At 34.5% G+C, this 23511-nt stretch overlaps 1 protein-coding gene across 7 annotated transcripts in view; it reads right to left on the bottom strand.

Moving 5' to 3' along the window:
• The window catches only part of LOC111586965 (latent-transforming growth factor beta-binding protein 4), an 84687-nt gene that overhangs the window by 18576 nt on the left and 42600 nt on the right, over nucleotides 1–23511 (bottom strand). For 2 of the 7 annotated variants that reach the window (XM_055012000.1, XM_055012007.1), the window contains 15 exons: nucleotides 23136–23306; nucleotides 22902–23004; nucleotides 21009–21068; nucleotides 19018–19140; nucleotides 15378–15554; nucleotides 13334–13534; nucleotides 12847–13179; nucleotides 12596–12772; nucleotides 11068–11199; nucleotides 9738–9863; nucleotides 9049–9162; nucleotides 8465–8584; nucleotides 6788–6901; nucleotides 6459–6578; nucleotides 6085–6204 (listed from right to left, as the gene is read on the bottom strand). In XM_055012000.1, the coding sequence (XP_054867975.1) occupies nucleotides 6085–6204; nucleotides 6459–6578; nucleotides 6788–6901; nucleotides 8465–8584; nucleotides 9049–9162; nucleotides 9738–9863; nucleotides 11068–11199; nucleotides 12596–12772; nucleotides 12847–13179; nucleotides 13334–13534; nucleotides 15378–15554; nucleotides 19018–19140; nucleotides 21009–21068; nucleotides 22902–23004; nucleotides 23136–23306 (2191 nt within the window). The remainder of the gene's footprint in view (nucleotides 1–6084; nucleotides 6205–6458; nucleotides 6579–6787; nucleotides 6902–8464; nucleotides 8585–9048; nucleotides 9163–9737; nucleotides 9864–11067; nucleotides 11200–12595; nucleotides 12773–12846; nucleotides 13180–13333; nucleotides 13535–15377; nucleotides 15555–19017; nucleotides 19141–21008; nucleotides 21069–22901; nucleotides 23005–23135; nucleotides 23307–23511) is intronic. The other 5 variants (XM_055012002.1, XM_055012001.1, XM_055012003.1 and 2 more) reach the window with 5 other exon arrangements.

The raw sequence follows: 23511 nt of genomic DNA, 5'->3' as shown, positions 1-23511 counted from the left end.
TCAGCTTCACTTTGGGCCTCAACAGCAGGTCTCAGTTCAGTGTTCAGTCTAGATAAGACACTGAATGGACATAGGGACATTTAAGGGAAAATATTTGAGGACAGCTGGGATATTTAAGGGAAGTGTGGACATTAAGGAAACGTTTAAGGACAATGAGGGAGGTGGTGACATTTAAGGAACAGTTAGAATATTTAAGGGACGTCAAAGTGAAGGACATTTAGTAGTAGTGAGGACATTTAAGGTAGGATATTTAGCAGGTGAAGACATTTAAGGACTTTAAGGATATTTAAGGGAAGTGTGGACATTTAAGAGAGAATATTTAAGGACATATAGGATATTTAAGGACAATTAGGACATCTAAGGGTGAATACTTTAGGGCAATTAGGACATTTAAGGACAATTCGGAAATTTAAGGGAGAACATTTAAGAACATTAAGGATCTTTAATGGAGGTGAGGACATTTAAGGGAAAATATTTAAGAACATGTAGGATATTCAAGGACAATTAGCACATTCAAGGGAGAATATTTAAGGGCATTTAGGAAATTTAAGGACAATTAGGACATTTAAGGAAGAATATTTAAGGACATTTAGGATATTTAAGGGAGGTGTGGACATTTAAGGCACAATATTTAGGGACATTCAGCATATTTAAGGACATTTAGGGGATTGAAAGGAATTGAGGACATTTAAGGAAGAATGTCTAAGGACATTTAGGACATTTAAGGGAGAATATTTAAGGACATTCAGGATATTTAAGGACATTAAGGGGATTTAAAGGAAATGAAGACATTTGAGGAAGAATGTTCAAGGACATTTAATACATTTAAGGACATTTATGACATTTAAGGGAAGTGAAGACATTTAAGGGAGAATATTTAAGGATTTTTAGGGGATTTTAGGGACAAGGAGGGAAGTGTTGACATTTAAGGGACAGTTACAATGTTTAAGGGAAGTCAAAGTGAAGGACATTTAGGAGTAGTGAGGACATTTAAGGTAGGATGTTTGAGGACTTAATGAGGATATTTGAGACAAAAGATTAATTCAATTCAATTCAATTCAATTTTATTTATATAGCGCCAATTACAGTCAAATTGTCTCGAGACGCTTTACAGAACCCATATGCCTGACCCCCAGAGCAAGCCAAAAGGCGACAGTGGCAAGGAAAACACCCTTTTAACAGGGAAAAAAACCTCGAGCAGAACCCGGCTCTAATGTGGGGGGACCCATCTGCCTGCTGGCCGGGCGGGTTGAGAGGGACAGAAGAGGTAGAAAGGTAGAGATAGAGGGATAGAAGTAGAGGGGTAGAGGTAGAGATAGAGGGATACAGATAGAGGGGTAGAGATAGAGAGGTGGGGGGGTGGGACACAAGGACCATAAAACACAGCCACACATCTGAAGCATCCAGCATCCAGCTCTGGGACCAGGGACACTCGGAGAAAGGACACAGAAAGAAACAGAGTGAATGTAATGCAATAATGGTATATGTAGTAAATACATAGGTAGTTAGAGAAGGGCTCAGTGCATCAAGAGAGGTTCCCCAGCAGCCTAGGCCTATAGCAGCATAACTAGGGGCAAACTAAAGGGACGTCAAGAGGGGAAGTCAGTTGTGCAAATGAAAACACCAGCATACCCCGTCAGGGTCCCCCAGTCAGCCCTAACTATAAGCTTTGTCGAAAAGGAAGGTTTTAAGCCTGGTCTTAAAAATAGAGAGGGTGTCCGCCTCCCGAACCCAAACTGGGAGCTGATTCCACAGGAGAGGTGCCTGATAACTGAAGGCTCTGCCTCCCATTCTACTTTTAGAGATTCTAGGAACAACAAGTAAGCCTGCAGTTTGAGAGCGAAGAGTTCTGCTAGGATAATATGGTACTATCAGGTCTTTAAGATATGATGGAGATTGGTTGTTAAGAGCTTTATATGTCAGAAGAAGGATTTTGAATTCTATTCTAGATTTAACAGGAAGCCAATGAAGAGAAACCAATATAGGAGAAATATGATCTCTCTTGCTAACTCCCGTCAGTACTCTGGCTGCAGCATTTTGGATCAGCTGTAGATGTTTCAGAGAGCTATTGGGACAACCTGATAATAAGGAATTACAGTAGTCAAGCCTAGAAGTAACAAATGCATGGACTAGTTTTTCTGCATCACTCTGAGACAGGATGTTCCTGATTTTCACAATATTTCTCAGGTGGAAAAAGGAAGTCCTACAGATTTGTTTTATGTGCGAGTTAAAGGACATGTCCTGGTCAAAGATAACACCGAGGTTCCTCACAGTAGTACTGGAGGCCAATGTAATGCCATCCAGAGTAACTATATGCTTTGAAAGCAATTCTCTAAGATGTTTGGGGCCAAATACAATGACTTCAGTCTTGTCTGAATTTAGTAGTAAGAAATTATAGGTCATCCAGGTCTTTATGTCCTTAAGACAATCTTGCAGTCTAGCTAGCTGATTAGTTTCATTTGGCTTCATAGATAAATACAATTGAGTGTCGTCAGCATAACAATGGAAATTAATACAGTGCTTCCTAATAATGTTGCCTAAGGGAAGCATGTATAATGTGAACAGTATTGGTCCTAAGACAGAACCCTGAGGAACTCCATGATTAACCCTAGTATGCTCAGAAGAGTCATTGTTGACATGCACAAACTGGAACCTGTCTGATAAGTAGGATTTAAACCAGTCCAGTGCTGTCCCTTTAATGCCAATAGAATGTTCTAGTCGCTGTAATAAAAGTTTGTGGTCGATTGTATCGAATGCTGCACTAAGGTCCAATAAAATAAGTATAGAGACCAGTCCATTATCTGACGCTATGAGAAGGTCATTAGTAACTTTCACCAGAGCTGTTTCTGTGCTATGATGCACTCTGAAGCCTGACTGAAACTCTTCAAACAAGCTATTCCTTTGTAAATGTTCACATAATTGATTTGCAACTGTTCTTTCCAGAATTTTGGAGAGAAATGGGAGGTTGGAAATTGGTCTATAGTTGGCTAAAACATCTGGATCTAGAGTGGGCTTTTTAAGTAAAGGTTTGATTACAGCAACCTTAAAAGCCTGTGGTACATAACCTGTTACTAGAGAGAGATTAATCAGATCTAACATTGAGGAATTAATTAAAGGTAAAGCCTCCTTGAACAGTCTAGTTGGGATAGGATCTAAAAGACATGTTGATGGTTTGGATGTAGAAACTATTGAAATGAGTTCAGAGAGATGTATGGGGGTGAAAAATTCTGAATATCCATCTGGTCTTACAGCCAATTCTAAAGTATCTGTACTCGATGATACATCTGTGACATTTGCAGGAAGGGCCAGAGTAATTTTTTCTCTAATCGTAATAATTTTATTTGTAAAGAAGCTCATGAAGTTGTTACTGCTCAAAGCTAAAGGAATACAAGGTTCAACAGAGCTCTGACTCTTTGTCAGCCTGGCTACAGTGCTGAAAAGAAACCTGGGGTTGTTCTTGTTTTCCTCTATTAGAGATGAATAATATGTTGTCCTGGCATTACGAAGAGCTTTTTTATAAATTACTAGACTATTTTTCCAAGCTACATAAACTTCCTCTAAATTAGTGGAATACCACTTCCTTTCCAGCTTTCGGGAGGCCTGCTTTAAAGTCCGCAGCTGGGAATTATACCAAGGAGCAGGTCCTCTCTGAGATAGAACTTTCTTTTTTACAGGTGCAACACTATCAAGTGCTGTACGCAGTGAGGCTGCAGCATTATTAACAATATAATCCACTTCTGTGGGGGTAAAATTATAATATTTCCCTTCCATTATATCAGTAAGTGGTGCTGGACTAAATAGAGAGGGTATTATTTCCTTAAATTTAGTCACCGAATTGTGAGACAGACATCTACTGTAATGATATTTATTCTTAACTCCTATACAATCTATTGTTGTAAATTGAAATGTTATCATAAAATGGTCAGAAAGAAGAGGGTTCCGGGGAAATACTGTTAACTGTTTGATTTCTATGCCATAAGTCAGAACGAGGTCAAGGGTATGATTAAAACTATGAGTTGGTTTATTTACATGTTGAGAAAACCCAATTGAGTCTAATATTGAATTAAAAGCAGTCGTAAGGCTGTCACTGTCCACGTCAACATGAATGTTGAAGTCACCCACAATAATGACTTTATCTGAGCTGAGCACTAAATCAGATAAAAAGTCTGAGAATTGAGATAAAAACTCAGAGTAAGGAGCAGGAGGACGATATACAACAACAAATAAAACTGGTTTCTGAGCTTTTAAATCTGGATGAGAGAGACTGAGAGTAAGATTTTCAAATGAACTGTAACTAGGTTTAGGTCTCTGGTTCATTTTTAAGCTAGAGAGGTAAATTGCTGCCACTCCTCCTCCTCTGCCTGTGATTCGAGGAACGTGACAGTTAGTATGACTAGTAGGAGTTGATTCATTTAGACTAACATATTCTTCCTGCTGCAACCAGGTTTCAGTCAAACAGAACAAATCAATCTGGTTATCAGTTATCAAATCATTTACTAACAGAGATTTAGACGAGAGAGATCTAATATTTAACAGACCACATTTAATTGTCCTGTTTCTTCGCTCAGTTGAAATAGTGGTATTAATTTTAATTAGATTTTTATGGTTACTATGTCTTTTGTTTATTTTTGATTTGCTTAATTTATTGAATTTTGGTGGTCGGGGGACAGACACAGTCTCAATAAAGCTAACTGAATTACTGGAGGGTGACAGCTGAGAGGAAACTGCAGAGAGGTGTGGAAGACTACAACTCTGCATCCTGGTCTGAACTCTGGGTTGTCATGCTTTAGGAGTTCTAATAAAATCAGCCATATTTCTAGAAATGAGAGCTGCACCAGCCAAAGTGGGATGGATGCCGTCTCTCCTAATCAGACCAGGTTTTCCCCAGAAAGAGCTCCAATTGTCTATAAAGCCAACGTCGTTTGCAGTACACCACGTAGACGACCAGCGGCGAAACGATGCCATACGGCTAAACATGTCATCGCTTGTCAGATCAGGCAGGGGTCCAGAGAAAACTACGGAGTCCGACATGGTTTTGGCAAAGTTACACACCGATGCCACACTAACTTTGGTGACCTCCGATTGGCGTAACCGGGTGTCATTACCGCCGACATGAATAACAATCTTACTGTATTTACGATTATCTTTAGCCAGCAGTTTCAAATTTGCTTCTATGTCGCCCGCTCTGGCTCCTGGGAGGCATTTTACTACGGTCGCTGGTGTCGCTAGCTTCACGTTTCTGACTACGGAGCTGCCAATGATCAGAGTTGGTTTCTCAGCGGGTGTGTCATTGAGTGGGGAAAAACGATTAGAAACGTGAAGCGGTTTGTGGTGTGCCGGGACAGCGGGCTTGAACTTAGGACTACGTTTCCTACGAACTGTCACCCAGCTACCCTGACTTCCCGGCTGCTCGGGAGCTGCTAGGGGACAGCTAGCAGAAGCTACACTAGCAGCTATATTATTGCGGTCCGCACCGGCTAAGGGAGCCTGGCTAACAGCTAGCGGGGTGTTTTCCATGGTGCGGAGCCGCGCTTCCAATTCAGAGAGCCTCGCCTCCAAAGCTACAAACAGACTGCATTTATTACAGGTATCGTTATCACTAAAGGAGGCAGAGGAGTAACTAAACATGTGACACACTGAGCAGGAAAGAGAAGGAGAAGAAGAGGGAGAAGCCATGCTAACTGCTAAGTGCTAGGCTAGCGGACAGAGATAACAGATTAACTTAGAATTAAGTACTGAGAGGGTGCGTGAAGAAAACGAGTGTATGTTACGATTCAAATATTACCGCTACACACAGATTTAATGAATATCAAATTAGATGGAGTGGATAAGCTACAACAGTCACAGAACACAACACAGCGCTACAACAGGAAGTGACGCAATACGCTCACCGTAACGTCAGACGTCAGCAGATCAGTTCAGCCCATTAAAGTGAAGATTTTAAGGGGATATTTAGGGGAAGTGAGAACACTGAAAGGACATAGTGACATTTAAAGGAAAATATTTAAGGACAGTTGGGCTGTCTAAGGATAATTAGGTCATTTAACGGAATATATTCAAGGATAGTTGGGATATTTAATGAACCTGAACAGTCTCCGTTGACGGCCCTGAATCCCTGCTGACAGTCCACACATCTGTAGGAGCCTTCAGAGTTCACACACCGTCGACCAGGACAAGCGTCTCCAGCCTCGCATTCATTAACATCTGCAGACAGCAGAGCTTCAGTCAGGTTATTTCTGTTCACACTAAACATCAGGAGGACGGAAACTCCCAATATTTGGATCAAAACAAATACAGGGACACCACCGTCACAACCGAATATTCGGATATTCGGGTCCAGCCCTAATGTGTACCTGTGTGTATTTATGTGTGTGTACTAACCTGTACATTGTCTGTTGGTGAGTGTATATATGTGTGTATCAGTGTGTATTTGTGTGCATTTATGTGTGTGTACTTACCTGTACATTGTCTATTGGTCAGTGTGTATCCTGGCCGACAGGACACACACCTGTACGACCCCACAGAGTTCACACACATCTGTCCTGGACACTGAGACGGTTCTGAACACTCGTCCACATCTGGACACACACAGCAGGTATTGATTAATTGATTAATTGATTGATTAATAATAAATAACTCTTAAATAATTTTGGAGCTACAGGCAGCGGGTTAGCTTAGCTTAGCATAAAGACTGGAAACAGGTGGAAACTGTTAGCCAACAACAACAACATCCAGTGAGCATTTTAATGAGCTAAGGTGATGCTATGCTAACTTTAGGGACGTTTACCTGTGCAGGTGTTGTTCTGGAGCTTGTAACCATGGCGACAGACACAGCGGTAGCTTCCAGGAGTGTTTTCACAGCGACCGTTGGAGCAGGGAGCCTGACGACACTCATCAATGTCTGAGGAGAACCAGGAGGAGGATCTTTGTGTTTTTATTGGCTCGGAGAAATAATAAAATGTAAGAAAAATAAAGAAAATGACAGAAAAATATATTTTAAATAAATGTTATTAATATCTTGAGATTATGAAAAAAAATTTCCATGAAAGTTCTCAAAAGATTAGAAAATTCTTCCTATTTTTAGTAAAAACTAAGAGTTTAAAAAGCAACAAATAAATACAACAATAAATAAATACATTCAGAAGGATCATCTGTGATGGATATTATTTTTAATTTAGGCAATATAAAAAGCCAAATGGAACAAGTGAACACTGTATTAAAAGAGGTTTTAAAATATATTCATTAATATTTTTCATATATTTTTGCTGATAGTTTTAAAACTGTTTTAAAAAATATTTTTAGATTTTTTTAAATATATTTTTTGATATTACAATTACATATTTTCTGCGATTAAAACATGTTTATGAAGATATTGTATTTGTATTTTTTTCTTTATTTAAAAAATAGATTTTCAGGCTCTTTAAATGATATTTCAAGATTTTACTAATATCTTTTGAACATTCACATCATATATTTTTCAGACATCACACTAATATATTTTTGTTAATACAATAATGTTTTCTCTGTGATTAAAAAAACATTTTTTCGATATTTTAATAGTATATTTTTTATTTTTTAAAATACAGTTTACAGATTTTTAAATATTTTTTCTAATTTTTTTACATCATATTTTTTCGAACACCACACTAATATTTTTTAGTACAAAAATATATTTCAATGCGATTAAAAAATATATTTTTAAGATATTGTACTAGTATTTTTTATTTATTTAAAAAATGATTTTACAGATTTTTAAAGAATTTTTCAACATTTTACTAATATTTTTTGAACATTTACATCTTTTTTTTCCAGACGCCACACAAATTTTTTATTAGTATTTTTTTTCTTTTTAAAATATATCTGACAGATTTTTTTGATAATTTTTCAAATATTATTTGAACATTTACATCATATTTTTTAAGACACCACACTAATATTTTTGATACTACAATAATATATTTTCTACGATTAAATATTTTTTTGCATTTTTTATTTATTTTTAAACACAGATTTTACAGATTTTTAAATAATTTTACTAATATTTTTGTTAGTACAGTAATATATTTTCCACGATTTAAAAAATTGATATGTTTTTGCATTTTTTAATTTATTTTTAAAGATAGATTTTACAGATTTTTACATAATTTTTCAATTTTTTCTTTAATATTTACTTCAAATTTTTTCAGATGCCACACTATTATTTTTGATATTACAGTAATATATTTTCTGCGGTTAAAAAACATATTTTTTAGTTTTCTTTGTTTATTTTTTAAAATAGATTTTACAGATTTTTACATAATTTTTCAAACATTTTTTGAACATTTACATAATTTTTTTCAGACGCCACACTAATATTTTTCGGATGTTTTCAATACCATTTTTCTGACTTTTTTTCAGATATTCTGCTCATCATTAGTAAACATTGTACTGAGTATTCTGGGGACATAAAGCAGGTGAGTTTTACCTGTACAGATCCGGTTCAGGAGTCCAAAACCAGGCTGGCAGGAGACGCAGCGATACGAACCCTGGGAGTTGATGCACTCCTGACCGGGACACTGCACAGGATCCACACACTCGTCCACATCTGGAAAAACACGATTCAGACCCTCAGAGATACGATAAAAATACATTTTACTGGTCAGAGACAGTTTTATCAAAGTCAATAAAACCTGCAGAGACGTTAAAGTCAGTTTATGCAGTCATTTTTTAAATAATATCAGATTTAAACAGGACTTTTTAATCAATTCTTTATTGTTAAATAAACATTTGATGGTTGCAGTTTCAAAAAAAAGTGAGATTTTGTGTCTTTTTCTTGTCTCATATTACAGTAAAGTCCCTACTTTAATGTGTTTTTATTCTTTTCCAGTGGTGAATGAATAAAATAATTAATCAATAATGGAAAAAGTTGTTTCTAATGTCAATAATATCAATAATTAATCAATAAAAAGAACCTGGAAAAGCAGCAGAACTAGGAGGGATGAGGTAATTGAATGAAATACAGATTTATTTAATGTTATTACAGACAACAAACATCATGTTCTTCTTTACCTGTGCAGGTGTTTCCGGTGAGTCTGTAACCAAGGCGACACACACACCTGTAGCTACCTGGCGTGTTGTCACAGCGACCGTTGCTGCAGGGATTCTGTTGGCACTCGTCGATGTCTGAGGATTCATAGCAGAAAATCAATAAAGAAATAAATAAAAACAAACAACCTGCTTACATCTGAAGTTTTTTGGTATTTTTCAGTTCATGTCCAGGAAATTCTTCAAGGAATTCCTAAAAATGACCTTTTGCTCATATTTGATCAGTCTTTCACCAAATATAATATATTTAATAGCCACCAAATTTCATTAGTAAAATGTCAGATAAATATTAGTGAAATAAACAAAATAATCTGTAAGATAATGACAGAAAATTGCAAAATATTGGTAAAATACCCAACAAAAAATGTATCTCATGTAAGAAACATATCCAGCAATTATATATATAAAAATAATCCATTTAATAAACTTCTAAAAATTAAAAACTAAATAAAATGTGCAAAAAACAACGGCTATATATGAAGAATATATTAAATTTGAAGTAAAATGTGCAAAAATAAATCAAATAAATTTAAAAAATATTATTAATGCTCAACATTTTAATAAACGTGATAGTTTACAAATAATTTTAATATTATAATTCATGTTTTCTGATATTCACCAACATTTTAACTAACATTTCTCTGATATTTTACCTTGACAGTCGTTCTGCTGGTTGTTGTTCTTGTATCCAGACGGACAAACACACCTGAAGCTTCCAGCGCTGTTCACACACTTTCCAACCGAACACACACCTGCAGTCTGAACACACTCATTCACATCTACACACAACCACAAAACAAACACACGATTTAAATACACACCGTTGCATAGAAAATGTCAAAAATTATTGGGAAGTATAGGATAAAAATCAGCTGAATAAAAATAATAAAAATAGTCAGTAAAACCCATGAGAGGATTTTAAATTGGAAATAAAGAACGCAGGGAAAAAATGAAAATGTATGAAAGACTGTACAAAGAAATACCTGCAAAATAGAAACAGCTTAGTCAAATATTCTATAAAAAACTGTAAAAGATTAGAAAAGTATATGTATAAAAGATTAAATCAGGAAAATATTCAATCAAGTAAATAATGTGCAAAAAGCTACAGGATTATTAGTAAAGTTTTAATATTCTTCCCAATACATTAGTAAAACACACAAAATAATCTGATAAATAATGATGGAAAACAGCAAAATGTTGGTAAAATGTCAGAAAAAAATATTCTAAAAAACAAACAAACAATAAAATAAAAATTTTAAAAATATAAAGTTAGTGAAATATTCTTATTTTGTTTAACCTTCATGTCATCCTGCGGGTCAAATTAACCTGTTTTAAAGTTTGAAAATGCGGAAAAAATATATTTTCACAGTGAAACTTCTGATGTCCACATTTTCAACATTTTTGGAAAATCTTTGAACATTTTTTGGTGGAAAACAAATGTTTCAAAAAATGTTTAAGAACATTCACATAAAAATCAACCAAAATCCAGTGAATTTTACTGGATTTTGGTTGATTTTTATCTGAATTAGAAGTTTTACTCATATATATGTAATCACTTCAGATATTTTTAGGATTTTTTTGGAAGATTTTTACTAATTTTTAAAAAATATTTACAAGAATTTTCTTGCTAAATTTATGGGATATTTTTCAAATAAAACTTTTAAGGGAAACTTTTAAGGAATTATTGGAATTTTCTTCCTGAAGGTTTTGCAAATTTTCAGAAATTTGGGGATTTTTTTTGCTGAATTTTTGGATTTTTTTCAGACGAGGTGCCCGTAAATGAGGACAACAGGAGGGTTAAGAAAATATAATAATAATAAAATATTCTTGAAATTTCCACAAACACATTTGTAACATAAATAAATAAATACCTTAATATTAGTAATGTATGTGTGTGTGTGTGTGTGTGTGTGTGTGTGTGTGTGTGTGTGTGTGTGTGTGTGTGTGTGTGTGTGTGTGTGTGTGTGTGTGTGTGTGTCTCACCCTGGCAGTTTGTTCTCTGAGCGTTCAGCTGGAATCCCTGATCACACACACAGGTGTGTTTCCCACCTGGTTGATCCACACAACGACCGCGACCACACACACCTGGTCGGCTCTCACACACACTCTGCACTGCTGCACACACACACACACACACACACACACACACACACACACACACACACACACACACACACACACACACACACACACACACACACACACACACACAAACAAACATACGCACACACATTAACACACAGATTATTCACTCTTAACATAAAGTCTGAACTTGTCGATTGTCTCGTTAATAAATTCAGTATTTTTTAGCTGCTGAGAATCCAAATGTTAAATTTTCTGCTTCCTTAAAAAGGTCTAAAATTTACATTCTTCACTTCATTCATAATGATTAGGTTTTGGAATGTCACTGAAGTCTTTGGAATATTAAACTATGACTTTTCAGACATTTTATTATCATATTTTTCAGAGATTTCACTGATATTTTTCTGATATGCCACTAAAACATTTCTCACGTGTTCCTAATATATTTTCAGATGTATTTCTAATATTTTTAAAGATGTTTTACTCTTTTTTTAAAGTATGTTACTAATATTTTACTCGTATTTCTCTGGAATTTTATTAAGATTTTTTGGGATATTTTGCTAACATTTTTCTAGTATTGTTGACTTATATTTTTTCTTGTTATTTTATAAGAATTAGTAAAATACCAGAAAATTTTGTTATTTTGCTAACATTTTTCTGGTATTTTACTAATATTTTGTCCGGTATTCTACTAACATTTTCTGGTACTTTACGAATAATTTTTGATTTTGATCTGATTTTGATTTGATTTTTACTGGTTATTTTACTAATATTTCTTCAGATGTTTTACTAACATTTTTTCTAATATTTTATTAGTATTTTTTCCTATTTTATTAACATTTTGTTGGTATTTTATTAATATTTTTTCAGTTTATTTTCCAACATTTTTCTAGAATTTTATTAATATATGTTCAGATTATTTTCTAACATTTTTCTAGTCTTTAATAAATATTTTTTCTTGATATTTTACTAACATTTTTCTAGTATTCTACTAATATTTTTTTCCTATTATTTTGATAACATTTTTCTAGCATTTTATTAATATTTTTTCTTGATATTTTACTAACATTTTTCTGGTATTCTACTAATATTTTTTCTTGATATTTTAACAATATTGTTCACATACACAAGTAAAATATAACGATTGTTTTTTTATTTTTTTTTAAACTAATTTTTACTAATATTTTACTATTGTGTCTTCTGATATTTTACTAATATTTATGCACTAATATTTTGGGAGACTTTTGCTCATATTTTCCTGATTTATTTACTAATGTTTTGATCTTTCTGTTTCAAATTTAAATTTTTTGTGCCAATTTTTTTAAATACAAATTAAGCACAAATAACAACAGGTTGATAGAAATGATTTTTAAAGTCTTGTTAAAGCTTCTAGATGACATACATTTATTTCATTCCAGCTGATACTCACTCTGGACTCTGGCCGGTCGAGTCGTCGGACTCACAGCCGGTCGGTTCTGCTGAGGAGGAAGTTCTCCGGCGGGTCTGGACCCTCGATCGGGGCTCCTCGGCTGGCTGGGGGCAGGAAGGGAGTCTCCTTTGGGTGTCGGCTGATCGGGTCGGGACCCGGATGAGGTCCGACCGCCTGCTGAGACACAAACACATCCAGTCCAGACCAGTTCTGATGAATAAGACATCTTTAAGGAGAAGACTTGGTGCTACCTTGACTCCCGGTGGACGGAGGCTGAGGTCTCGGTTGTGTTGGTAACGACGGGGCAGAGTCGGGTCGGCTGTACGGGGATCCGGGTCGGACCTGGGCTACCGTGGTGCCGCCGCCGCCAGGCTGAATGGGCCTGGAGGGAGAACCGGCAGCCGGGCGGAGCTGAGGAGGAAGATTCGGTTGAGGTCGAGGTTGAGGAGGAAGGTTAGGTTGAGGTTGAGGTGGACTGGTTCTGGCACCAGCTGATGCAACACTGGAGGAACTTGTTCCACCAGAAGAAGGAGGTTTCTGCTGAGTCCTCGAGGCCGCGCCGGTGCTGGATCCAGAACCAGGCCCTGACATGGAGCAAAAACAAACAGGAGATCTGCAGAAAAATCAATCTATGACCTGGAATCTTTAAATAAACTGATGTGGTACCCTGGTTACCATGGTCACCCTGGTTACCCTAGTTACAATGGTTGTTCCAGTTAATCTGGTTGTTCTGGTTACCTTGGTTGTTCTGGTTATCACAGTTACCCTGGTTGTTCTGGTTATCATAGTTACCCCGGTTGTTCTGGTTACCCTGGTTACTGTTGGGTACCAGCGAGGCTCCCCGGCTCCCCAGCTGCTCGGTGACTCTCTGGTTGAACTGCAGAGCTGAAGCTGAGTAGTGATAACCAGGACCAGCCGGACAGATCTCCTTAAAGGCCACTGAGGGAAGAAAACATCTGGAATCTGTGATCTGAAACAAGAAACTACACAAACACCGTTCTCTACCTGCCTGTTTTTAGGTGGTCAATCAGAGAAAACCTTCATCGACTGAAACCGATGGCCTGGTCGGAGGGAAAAACTAAACCGACAATTTACCTGTAGGTGAACTAAACGTTCCAAAGACCTCTGAGTGACTCGACCTGAAGCTTTAATGACCTGAATTAACTCTAAATCAGCATAAAAAGTGAGTATTTGCAGCATTTGAACCTGGTTACCTCTATTAAAGTCCAATGTTTGGTTGACCCATCAATCCACCCCCATCTCCTCCAACCTCATTTCAAATCAACCAAAGAAAATCTTGGAGAACTCAAATCACACCAACTTTTCTACTAACTGATTGTGTGGAAAAAAGAGAATGCCATGCTGTTTGTTGTCTTTGATACACAAATTTCACTTTTTGAACAAAATGCAGAAACACCAACGACTTCTTTGGCATCAGTTTATCTGGAGTCGACTGATTCTGTCTCTCTGTGGTTCATTTCTGCCGTTTCTATGTATTTCTAGTCATTTATTGTTTGTTTACTTTGGTTTTACACTTATTTGTCTTAATTTTGCATCAGTTTCAGTCACATTGAATCTCTGAGGTCATTTTGCATCTAGTTATTCTTTTTTGTGTCCCAGACGGGTTTCATCTGCCTGCATTGAATCAGCATCTACTCTATTTGTGCTCATTTTTACATTCTTTTGTATTTGATTGTGTCTCTTCATGGTTGATTTGCATCTTTTTAGTGTCTTTTTGTCATCGTTTGTCTCTCTTGATGGCCACGTTTTGCTCCTTTAACCTGGAGTTGGCTAGATGGCCAGTAAACGTTCAGTTAAATAAGTCAGTTTACATCAGACTGGACCGTTTCTAAGTGATCACAGGGTTTTTTTCACAGGTACAACAACGGATTAATCCAGGAAGGATGCTGGTGAAGAACACCTCAACGCTATGACCAAACACTCAGCTGGTGGAAATAAAACAGACTTTTCTGCAGTTTCTCAGTAATTCTTGCACATCCCAGCTGTTTTAATCAATAAAGAAACAGCACAAAGAGACACGTGTTTCGTCTAAATCTAACAGTTCAGTAAAAAGTCTATGTTGTGGCTGGTTGGTCGGTTGGTTGTTTGTTTGGTCGGTCATTTCATTGTTTGGTTGTTTCATTGGTTGGTTGTTTCATTGGTTGTTTGGTCGGTACTTCATTAATCTCGAGGGAAATTCAAGGGTCTTTATGTGTATTTCTTGTTCATTCTTTACTCCAGTCCCTAAATTTGTGCTACTGTGATGCTGCAAACTTTCCCACTGTCTGATTAATAAACCATTATCTTGTCTTTAATTATTTCTTTTGCAGCATTTTCACATCAACAATTTGTTTTGTTGTCTACAAACAAGAATGTCAGTAATCTTAGTTGCAGTAATTTGATCTTGTTTTCAGACTCTAACTGGATATCCTGGTTTTAATAAAGAAATTTGGTTGTTTCCTGCAAAAGAAAGCTTAAATTTGATCGTAATGACTTAACACACTCGTAGAACAACTAAAACTTAAAAACAAACTTCTCCCACCAGCTCTTCCAGTTACCAAATCTCAAACAATGTAGTTTTCAGACATCTCGGTAAGAATTATTTAGAAAAAGCTACATGAATGACTTCAGGAATATTGCTTGTTTTGGATTCTTTAAAATCTTTGTCCTTTACTATGTTTAATTAAAGCACTTTAAACTGCCCCAGATGATTGAATCTGCTGTACAAATAAAGCTGCTGTCTAATTCTGTTGCTCCCGGTAGAACTTTCCCGGGGACCGACCTGAACCAAAGTACGGACATCTTTGGCAGTTGGTTCCCCAGGCCTTCCCCACGCGGCTGCAGCAGCAGATCTGCTTGGTGATGTTCCTGAGGATGGGCAGTGAGCAGGAACCCGGGCCAAGACCAGAACCCAGGACCCGGTAGCACTGACCCTTCTCCTCCGAGATCACGCTGTGGGCTGGAGACGACAGACGGTGGTAAGGACGGTCGTAAAGATCATGAAGACGGTAGAGACGTAGAAACCCAGCAGAGCGGCGGCATGCAGAACCAGAACATGCTGTTTCCTGATCCGCTCACATTCAAACAGCCTCAACAAACAATGCAAGATGTAAAACCACAGTCACCGACGTCTCAGAGGTTTGACAGCAAGAAAAACGATGCAGCAACAGAAACAGATTCACGACAGGAAGTGAACAAGACCAAGACTCAGCGGCCCCTGTTTGGGTCGACGTCCACCTGATGCCAACTTCAATGGATTCAACTGGACAAGAGGCTGGAATCATCCAACGTATCTTCATAAAATACACAAAACTGAACTAAACCAAACATGTTATTGGCAGGAAAACACAGATTGATGGTGGAAAATGGCTATAAAGTTCTTCAGAAGGCCTGAAGTTTACAGGAACGTCACTGTAGAAGGACAGAAGATCAACACAAAGAAGAATTACAGGAAGTTAAGTTGTTCAGGCATCTGCAAACACAACAAGACAATCAGACAGATGGATCCTTAAAGAGGAAAAACACCATGAATGAGCCGAGAGTCAGAAAAACATGAACCCTTTCTCCTAGAAATCACAACAAAACCACAAAATCTTTAAATTAATAGAGCTTTGATTTCTGACTATAAACGTCTGTAGAAAGAATATATATAATGACTGAAATATAATTTTAAAAACTTTAAAATAAAAATTTCCAAAAATCACAAATAAATTTACACAACAGAAAAAGAAAAAATTAAAATCATAGTAATTTATTATTTTTGCAAGGTTTAAATATAAAATTACACTTTTTACATTTTTTTCTATATTTACATCTGGAAAAAACTAATTATTTACAGATATTTGTAGTTATTTTAAAGAAAAACATTATAAATAAGGATTGAAAAATAAATCATTTAAATGCTATTTTACAGATTTCCTCCATTGTGTTAAATTACAGATATCTAGTAAAAATGCAGAAAAAATATTAATTTACCTGTTGATTGTTGAATAAAAAAAAAAAAAAATTGGAAATAATGTCCAGATCAAAAAACTGCATTTTTACAAACAGTAATTCATTTGTTTGTTTTTGTTAACAATATCTGACTATAAAATTACACATTTTTTGTACAATATTTACATCTGGAAAGTAAATAATTATTTTATAGATTTTTGTCATTATTTTAAAGAAAAAAAATTAAGGATTGAAAAATAAATCATTTAAATGTTATTTCACAGATTTTCTCTGCTAATTACAGATATTATCTCATAAAAACACAGAAAAAGTATTAATTTATGTTGAATTTCAAAAAAAAATAAGAAAAGAGAATATTATCAATATTTAAAAAATGTAGAAATAATTTCTTTTGCAAGGTTTTACCATAAAATCACTTTTTTTTTAACTATTTACATCAGGGGGAAAATATTTTACAGATGTTTGCTGTTATTTTAAAGGGAAAAAATAACATTAAGGATTAAAAAATCAAAAAAATATTTTCCCCTTGCGTTAAACTACAGATTTTATCTAGTAAAGTCATAGAAAAAATATTAATCTACAGGCTGACTGTTAAATAATTTAAAAAGAGCCCAAAATTGAAAATAATGTCCACATCAAAGAAGTATTGAATCTAATTTTTAACAAATAATTTGTTTTTTCTTTACAATGTTTGACCATAAAATTAAAAGATTTATTGCATTTAAATCAGCTAAAAAATCATTATTTTACAGATTTTTGCTGTTATTAAAACAATATTTCATCACATTTTAGAGCATTTTTTCTGCCATTTTTATTCTTTTATTCTGTTTAATAAAAAGCTTCAGAACAAATTCTTGTTTCCACGAGGAACTAGAAAGTTGGATTTTGTTTCCTGGATAAAGTTTCCCATCTGAAACGAATCAGTCTCACATTAAAGACGTTTCCAGGAGACAGGGTAACACAGATGGTTAATTAATCGGCGTGAAGCGTGGATTAGAGCGTTGCCGTTGGTTACCAGCATCCTGCAGCTCCTCATCCATCGAATGCCAGTCGGAATAAACAGAACTCCAGTCAGACTTCATGAGAACCATCTGAGAACCAAACATCCTCGAAAACCCACCAACAAGGAACTAAAGTTTCTCTGATTTCTGAACCAGACTCAAGAACTCCACAGAAAAACCTTTTTAATTTAAAATATGAGTGTTTAAAGTCACAACTGAGCTGCAGAAAGATGCTCAGAGTTCGAAAAACATTTGTATATTCCCAGATTCTGGGTTTTTCAGTGAACAGGAAGAGGTTTGTGGTGTCTGAGGAGGATCCTGTTGGTTTACTGAACTGCTTTAACTTCCCTTTCAACAGCAAACATCTGGACCTGCATCTGTCCAGTTAAACGGTGCTTTCTGATTTAAATCAAAGCTGAGATTTGGTTCTTTAAAGTCAAAACCAGCTGCTGTGAAGCTGCACAAATAAAGAGGTTCTGCAACATTAAAGTCTGATTTTAAACACAGAATATAGATAAAACAGCATTTAACTAAATAAAAGTAGTCGCTATATGATCACATTTCCATCTGGATAGAGCAAAAATTCATGAAGAAATTAAAAGCTCTTGAGTTAAAAAGTAATATTTTAAGGAAATATGTTGAGTGTTTGCCGGTGTCAGCTACATACGGATTGTTTTTTGGTCATACATGACGGTAAATTACAGATTTGAGTTTAGAACGGATTAACGGACAGACAGATAAAGAAAAACAGAAAAGAGACGAATTCAGAGACTAAATTTAAAACCCAAGTAATTTAGTATGAAGGCCTGCAGAAACCAAGAAATCCTACAGCTTTTGAAACAATCATTAGACCAGCAGCTGCTTCCTGTCGGCACAACATCTGTACTTTAGTCTGAAATGCAAAGTAAAAGTTAAATAATTAAAGTGTCTTCTAAAAGTCTTGTTTTTGTTTCAATAAAAAAACTATGTATTGAGTTCTGCACTACGTCATCGTGTGTTTACATTTCCTAGATATTATTTAAACATTTTCCGATATTCTTATGTGTTTTAATATTTATTTTATTCGGTTTTAACTCAGGGAGTACCGCCATCATTTTGTTGGATTGTTGTCTGCAGCTGTACAGTGACAATAAATGTCTTAAATCCTGGAACTGTAAAAATGTCAAAAGTCCATAATTTGTGCACAAACAATATTCATTTATAAAGTCAACAGATAATCTGAGCTAAATTATCACTTAACAAAGTCTCAAAAAAATAAAAAATCTTTGTTTCTGACTGATTAAGAGACAAAAAAATTAAAAAACAAACAAAGATGAGAGACCAAATTAAAATGGATGAAGCTCAGCAGGTTTTAGAGTTCAGACGGATTCAGGAAGTTCTGATCGGAGTCGACTTATTCCGGATTCATTCCCAGATCGACGGTGTGTGTGTGTTGTGTGTATCAGTGTGTATGTGTGTGTTACTTACAGATGCAGAGTCCGTGCGAGGCGTCGAGGATGAACCCCGGCCTACAAACACAGCTATAGCTCCCCCTGGTGTTCACACAGAAGCCGTTCTCACACAGCCCTGGCTGCAGACACTCATTCACATCTACACACACCCATACATTTATTATAGATTTATTTAATAATAACAATAAGAATAATAATAATATATATAAATAGTAGAATACACTCATTCACATCTACACACACCCATACATTTATTATAGATTTATTTAATAATAACAATAAGAATCATAATAATATATATAAATAGTAGAATACACTCATTCACATCTACACACACCCATACATCTATTATAGATATATTTATTAATAATAATATCTAAAAATAGTAAATTACACACATGAAATCCTCACAAAAGTCAACCTGACGTTATAATAATAAAGTCTGACCGTTAGTTCGTCCACTTTCAGAGTAAATGTTAGTTTTTAATCTCATAAATTCTGCTTTAATTTTTTCTTTTGTAGTGTCTGAGTTTATTTTCACCAGTGAAGTGAAGATTCATCCCTAAATGTGTCCACAAGGTTTAAATAACAACAAAATTAAAGAATGAAATACTTTTCTAATATTCTCTTTAGAAGTTTTTATATTGAGATTTTTTTAAAACATATTTTTATTGTTTTGGACATTTTAAAGCTATTTTAATACTTTTCAGATTTTGTTGACATATTCAAATAGATGTGTAAATATTTTTGTGTCATCTTTTTAAAATATACTTATATTTTATGACTTATTTTTAGACATTATTTTATGTGACTTAAAAAAATATTTTAATTTATGTCATACAGTAATAAAATATCTACAAAAGTCACGCAATATTAAAAAAACAATATATACATATATATATTTGTGTCATTTTAAAAATATGTTTATATTTCATGACTTTTTTAAAGATATTTTATTATTGTATGCCGTGAAATAAAATGTTTTTTCAAATTTGAAAACAGTCAAAAAAAAATATCTAAAAATTAAAGGAAAAGCTTTAAATTAATTAAAAATAACAACCACCTGAAAACAGAATGAAACAATATCAAAATATTTTAAAAATGTCAAAAAATATTATATTTATTCGATTAAAAAATGATGGAAAATTATTGAAATATATACGATATTTTAGAAAGCTTTAAATGGAGAAGTCATTTTAAAAATATATAAAAATATCTAAAAATGTAAGAAATTATTAAAATGTCCAAAATATTTCTGATAGATGTTGACAAAAAATGTCACAAAATATACCTGAAAATATCATAAATAATATTAAAATTAATTTTAAAAATAAAAACAAAATGAAAACATGCCAAAACAATATTAAAAACATTTCGTAAATGTCAAAAATAATATTAAAATATCAGAAATAAATTAGGGTGCATATTTATACAACTAAAAATGACAGAAAACTATTAAAATGTTTTAGAAAAATTTGAAATATTTAAACCATTTCTGAAAAATATAAATATATATAAAATATATAAATATTATAATATCTAAAACATTTTTTAAAAAATAATAAAATATGTGAAACACCACAAAAATATTGAAATATCAAAAAGTACAAAATATTAAAATACCTAAAAATGTTGGAAAAATATTAAAATATTTCTGGCATGTTTTAAAATGAATTTCGACTTGCTTTGTTTCAAATAATAATCTTAATGTTAATAATCTTGTCTCCAAAAACCCAAAGTTTAAAAATATGTTTTAATAGTTAAAAGCTGAAATAACACGAATCATCAGAGAAACAACCTGTGAAAACAGAAAGAGTTTCAGTCTCAAGTTCCTCCAAACGTGGGAGGAAGTTTCCAGACTGATGATATTTAGATGAACGGAAAACATTTAGGAAAAATAAAAATTAAAAAGGCGACAGAATCAGACAAAGATTATAACAGATGTGACGTGGAAACAGAGAGAACACGGCTGGACAGCATGAAAATAATCATTTTATTTAAACTCACCGACACACTGCGTCCCGTTGACTCGTTCATATCCCAGATTACAGCTGCTGTTGCTTTGACCTGAACAGAGAAAATCAATAATAGTAATAAAAATAACAAATAATTAAATGTTTTTCACATTTAAATTATTATTCTAAATAATCACATTTGTTTACATTACAAACATTTTTATTAAATGTTTGTTGGTAGTTTTCTATTATTAAAAGAAAAAAATGGAAAAGAACCATTTATGTTTGATTGACAGCAGCTGGAAGGGCGTGTCTTTGTGTTTGATTGACAGCTGGAAGTTAACTGACATTAATTGGGGGCGTGTCTTTGTCTTGTCACACCCTCTGATTGGCTGTTTCCTAATAAGGCCTCCCTCACTGCCCCACTTCCAGTTTTTCTGCTTTCTAAAGGTGCATTACGTCATTCTTTACACACTGATGTGAAGTTTGAAGCCAACTAGTGACCTAACAGGAGTGTTTGAGGCCTTCAGTCCCACAGAGCTGCATTCCTTCACCGTTAGTCACAACCGAGCATCGTTACCGACCCAGAGTGTCGGAGTTTCTGAGGACCGCTGAGAGTTTTCTGTTGGAAATAAACCTTTTGAGGGTTCAGATGTTAGAAGTGGATGGAGTCCAGAGATCTTCACAAACATGGAAGTACAGAAGTGTGTGATGAAGTTATATAAGCAGCTCCTGGTGAAACATCTCCAACATACTTCAGTTATAAACAATCAGACGATCACTCAGAGACAGAAATGTTTGGATCTGTGAGTTTCTGAGGAATCGGGAGTTTTGGACCTCGTAGTTTCAGAAAATACTGAGCAATTAGAGATCTATGAGGTGTGATTATTAAAGATAACAGCTGGAAACTGCTGGAAAAACACCACAGTGCTCAACAATCAGTGATTTTCTTATAAATTCTTATTGTTTTAATAATTTTCTGACAATTGTTTTGGAATATTTTGGGATTTTTCTGACATCTGTTAGAAATTTTAATATTTTTTCTTTGAAATGTTTGAGATATTTTTTAAATTTCTTTTGACATTTTGTATATATTTCAATATATTATGTACACTGAAATATGTTTTTAAATTCAGTCCAAAAAAAGTATATCTAATTATTTTTTTATTTAAATATTAAAAAGAAAAATAGAAAAACAGAACAGAACAATATCATATATTAAAAAAACTATCAGAAACTATTGAAGTATTTGTTGTTTTCTATATCAATATATTTTTTAAAAAATCAGAAAAACACTGACACAAGCCTGAAAATGTTAGAATAGTTAAAATATTTCTGCAAAATAAGAAAACCTACAAAACGATATGAGAAATATACTAAGAAATGTCAGAAAAATGTGTTTCAAAAATACTCACAATTACAAAAATACCTAAAACAGATACCAGAAACCTGCCAAAATAAAGTCACAAAGAAAAAAAATAATAATAATAAATAATAATCTAAGAGCAATGTCAGAAAAATAATATAACCGAGATAAAAGAAAAAAATATATATATTCTATATTTTTATTTATTTATATATATATATATATATATATATATATATATATATATATATATATATATATATATATATATATTTAAATAAAATTATTCTGAAAAATAAATAAGTAAATGTGTTGTGTTGTTTTCCAGGTGTGTTGTGTTGTTTTCCATGCGTGTTGTGTTGTTTCCCATGCGTGTTGTGTTGTTTTCCATGCGTGTTGTGTTGTTTTCCATGCGTGTTGTGTTGTTTTCCATGCGTGTTGTGTTGTTTCCCATGCGTGTTGTGTTGTTTTCCAGGCGTGTTGTGTTGTTTCCCATGCGTGTTGTGTTGTTTTCCAGGCGTGTTGTGTTTTTTTCCAGGCGTGTTGTGTTGTTGTCCATGCGTGTTGTGTGTCTGTCACCTGTGTTTTCAGGACAGAGGACACAGTCAGTGATGCCCCAGGCTTTTCCGATTCCTCTGCAGCACATTTCTCTGCTCCTCAGACCAGGAAGTGGAGAGCTGCACTGCAGACACCAACACGTGTGGAGGAAATATTAGCGTGAAGTCGTTTATTAACATGTTCTGTTAACACACAGTGAACTCTGTATGTGAAGAATCCACAGGTTCATCTTCAGGACAGATGTGTGTGTCTCACCTGTCCGTCTTTAACTTCTCTGAAGCAGTATTTGAACCCAGACTGCTGAGTGTAAACGCCGTCTCCTCTCACCGTCTGAGCCTGAACTCCACTTGCTGCCGGAGCCGGAGCGCCGGCCGACCCCGAGGAGGACGAAGACGACGTCTGCAAGGTGGGACTGAACCCAGAGACCTGGAAGAAGGTCAGGAGACAAACAGGACAAGCTGAAGCTGCAGAGACACGTGGACGCTTTTATTAAACTTAACAAAGCAGCGACGTTCTATAGATGTTGAAATTTGTAAAAAAATAAATAAATAAATAAAATGTCAGGAAAAATATTTAAAAGTCTTTGTAAAAAAAATCTCAAAGTTTTGAAAAAATAAAAAAATGTCAAAAA

This window comes from Amphiprion ocellaris, chromosome 7 (genome assembly GCF_022539595.1).
Source record: "Amphiprion ocellaris isolate individual 3 ecotype Okinawa chromosome 7, ASM2253959v1, whole genome shotgun sequence".
Lineage (NCBI taxonomy): Eukaryota > Metazoa > Chordata > Actinopteri > Pomacentridae > Amphiprion > Amphiprion ocellaris.
This window is presented reverse-complemented; position numbering and strand designations above follow the sequence as displayed.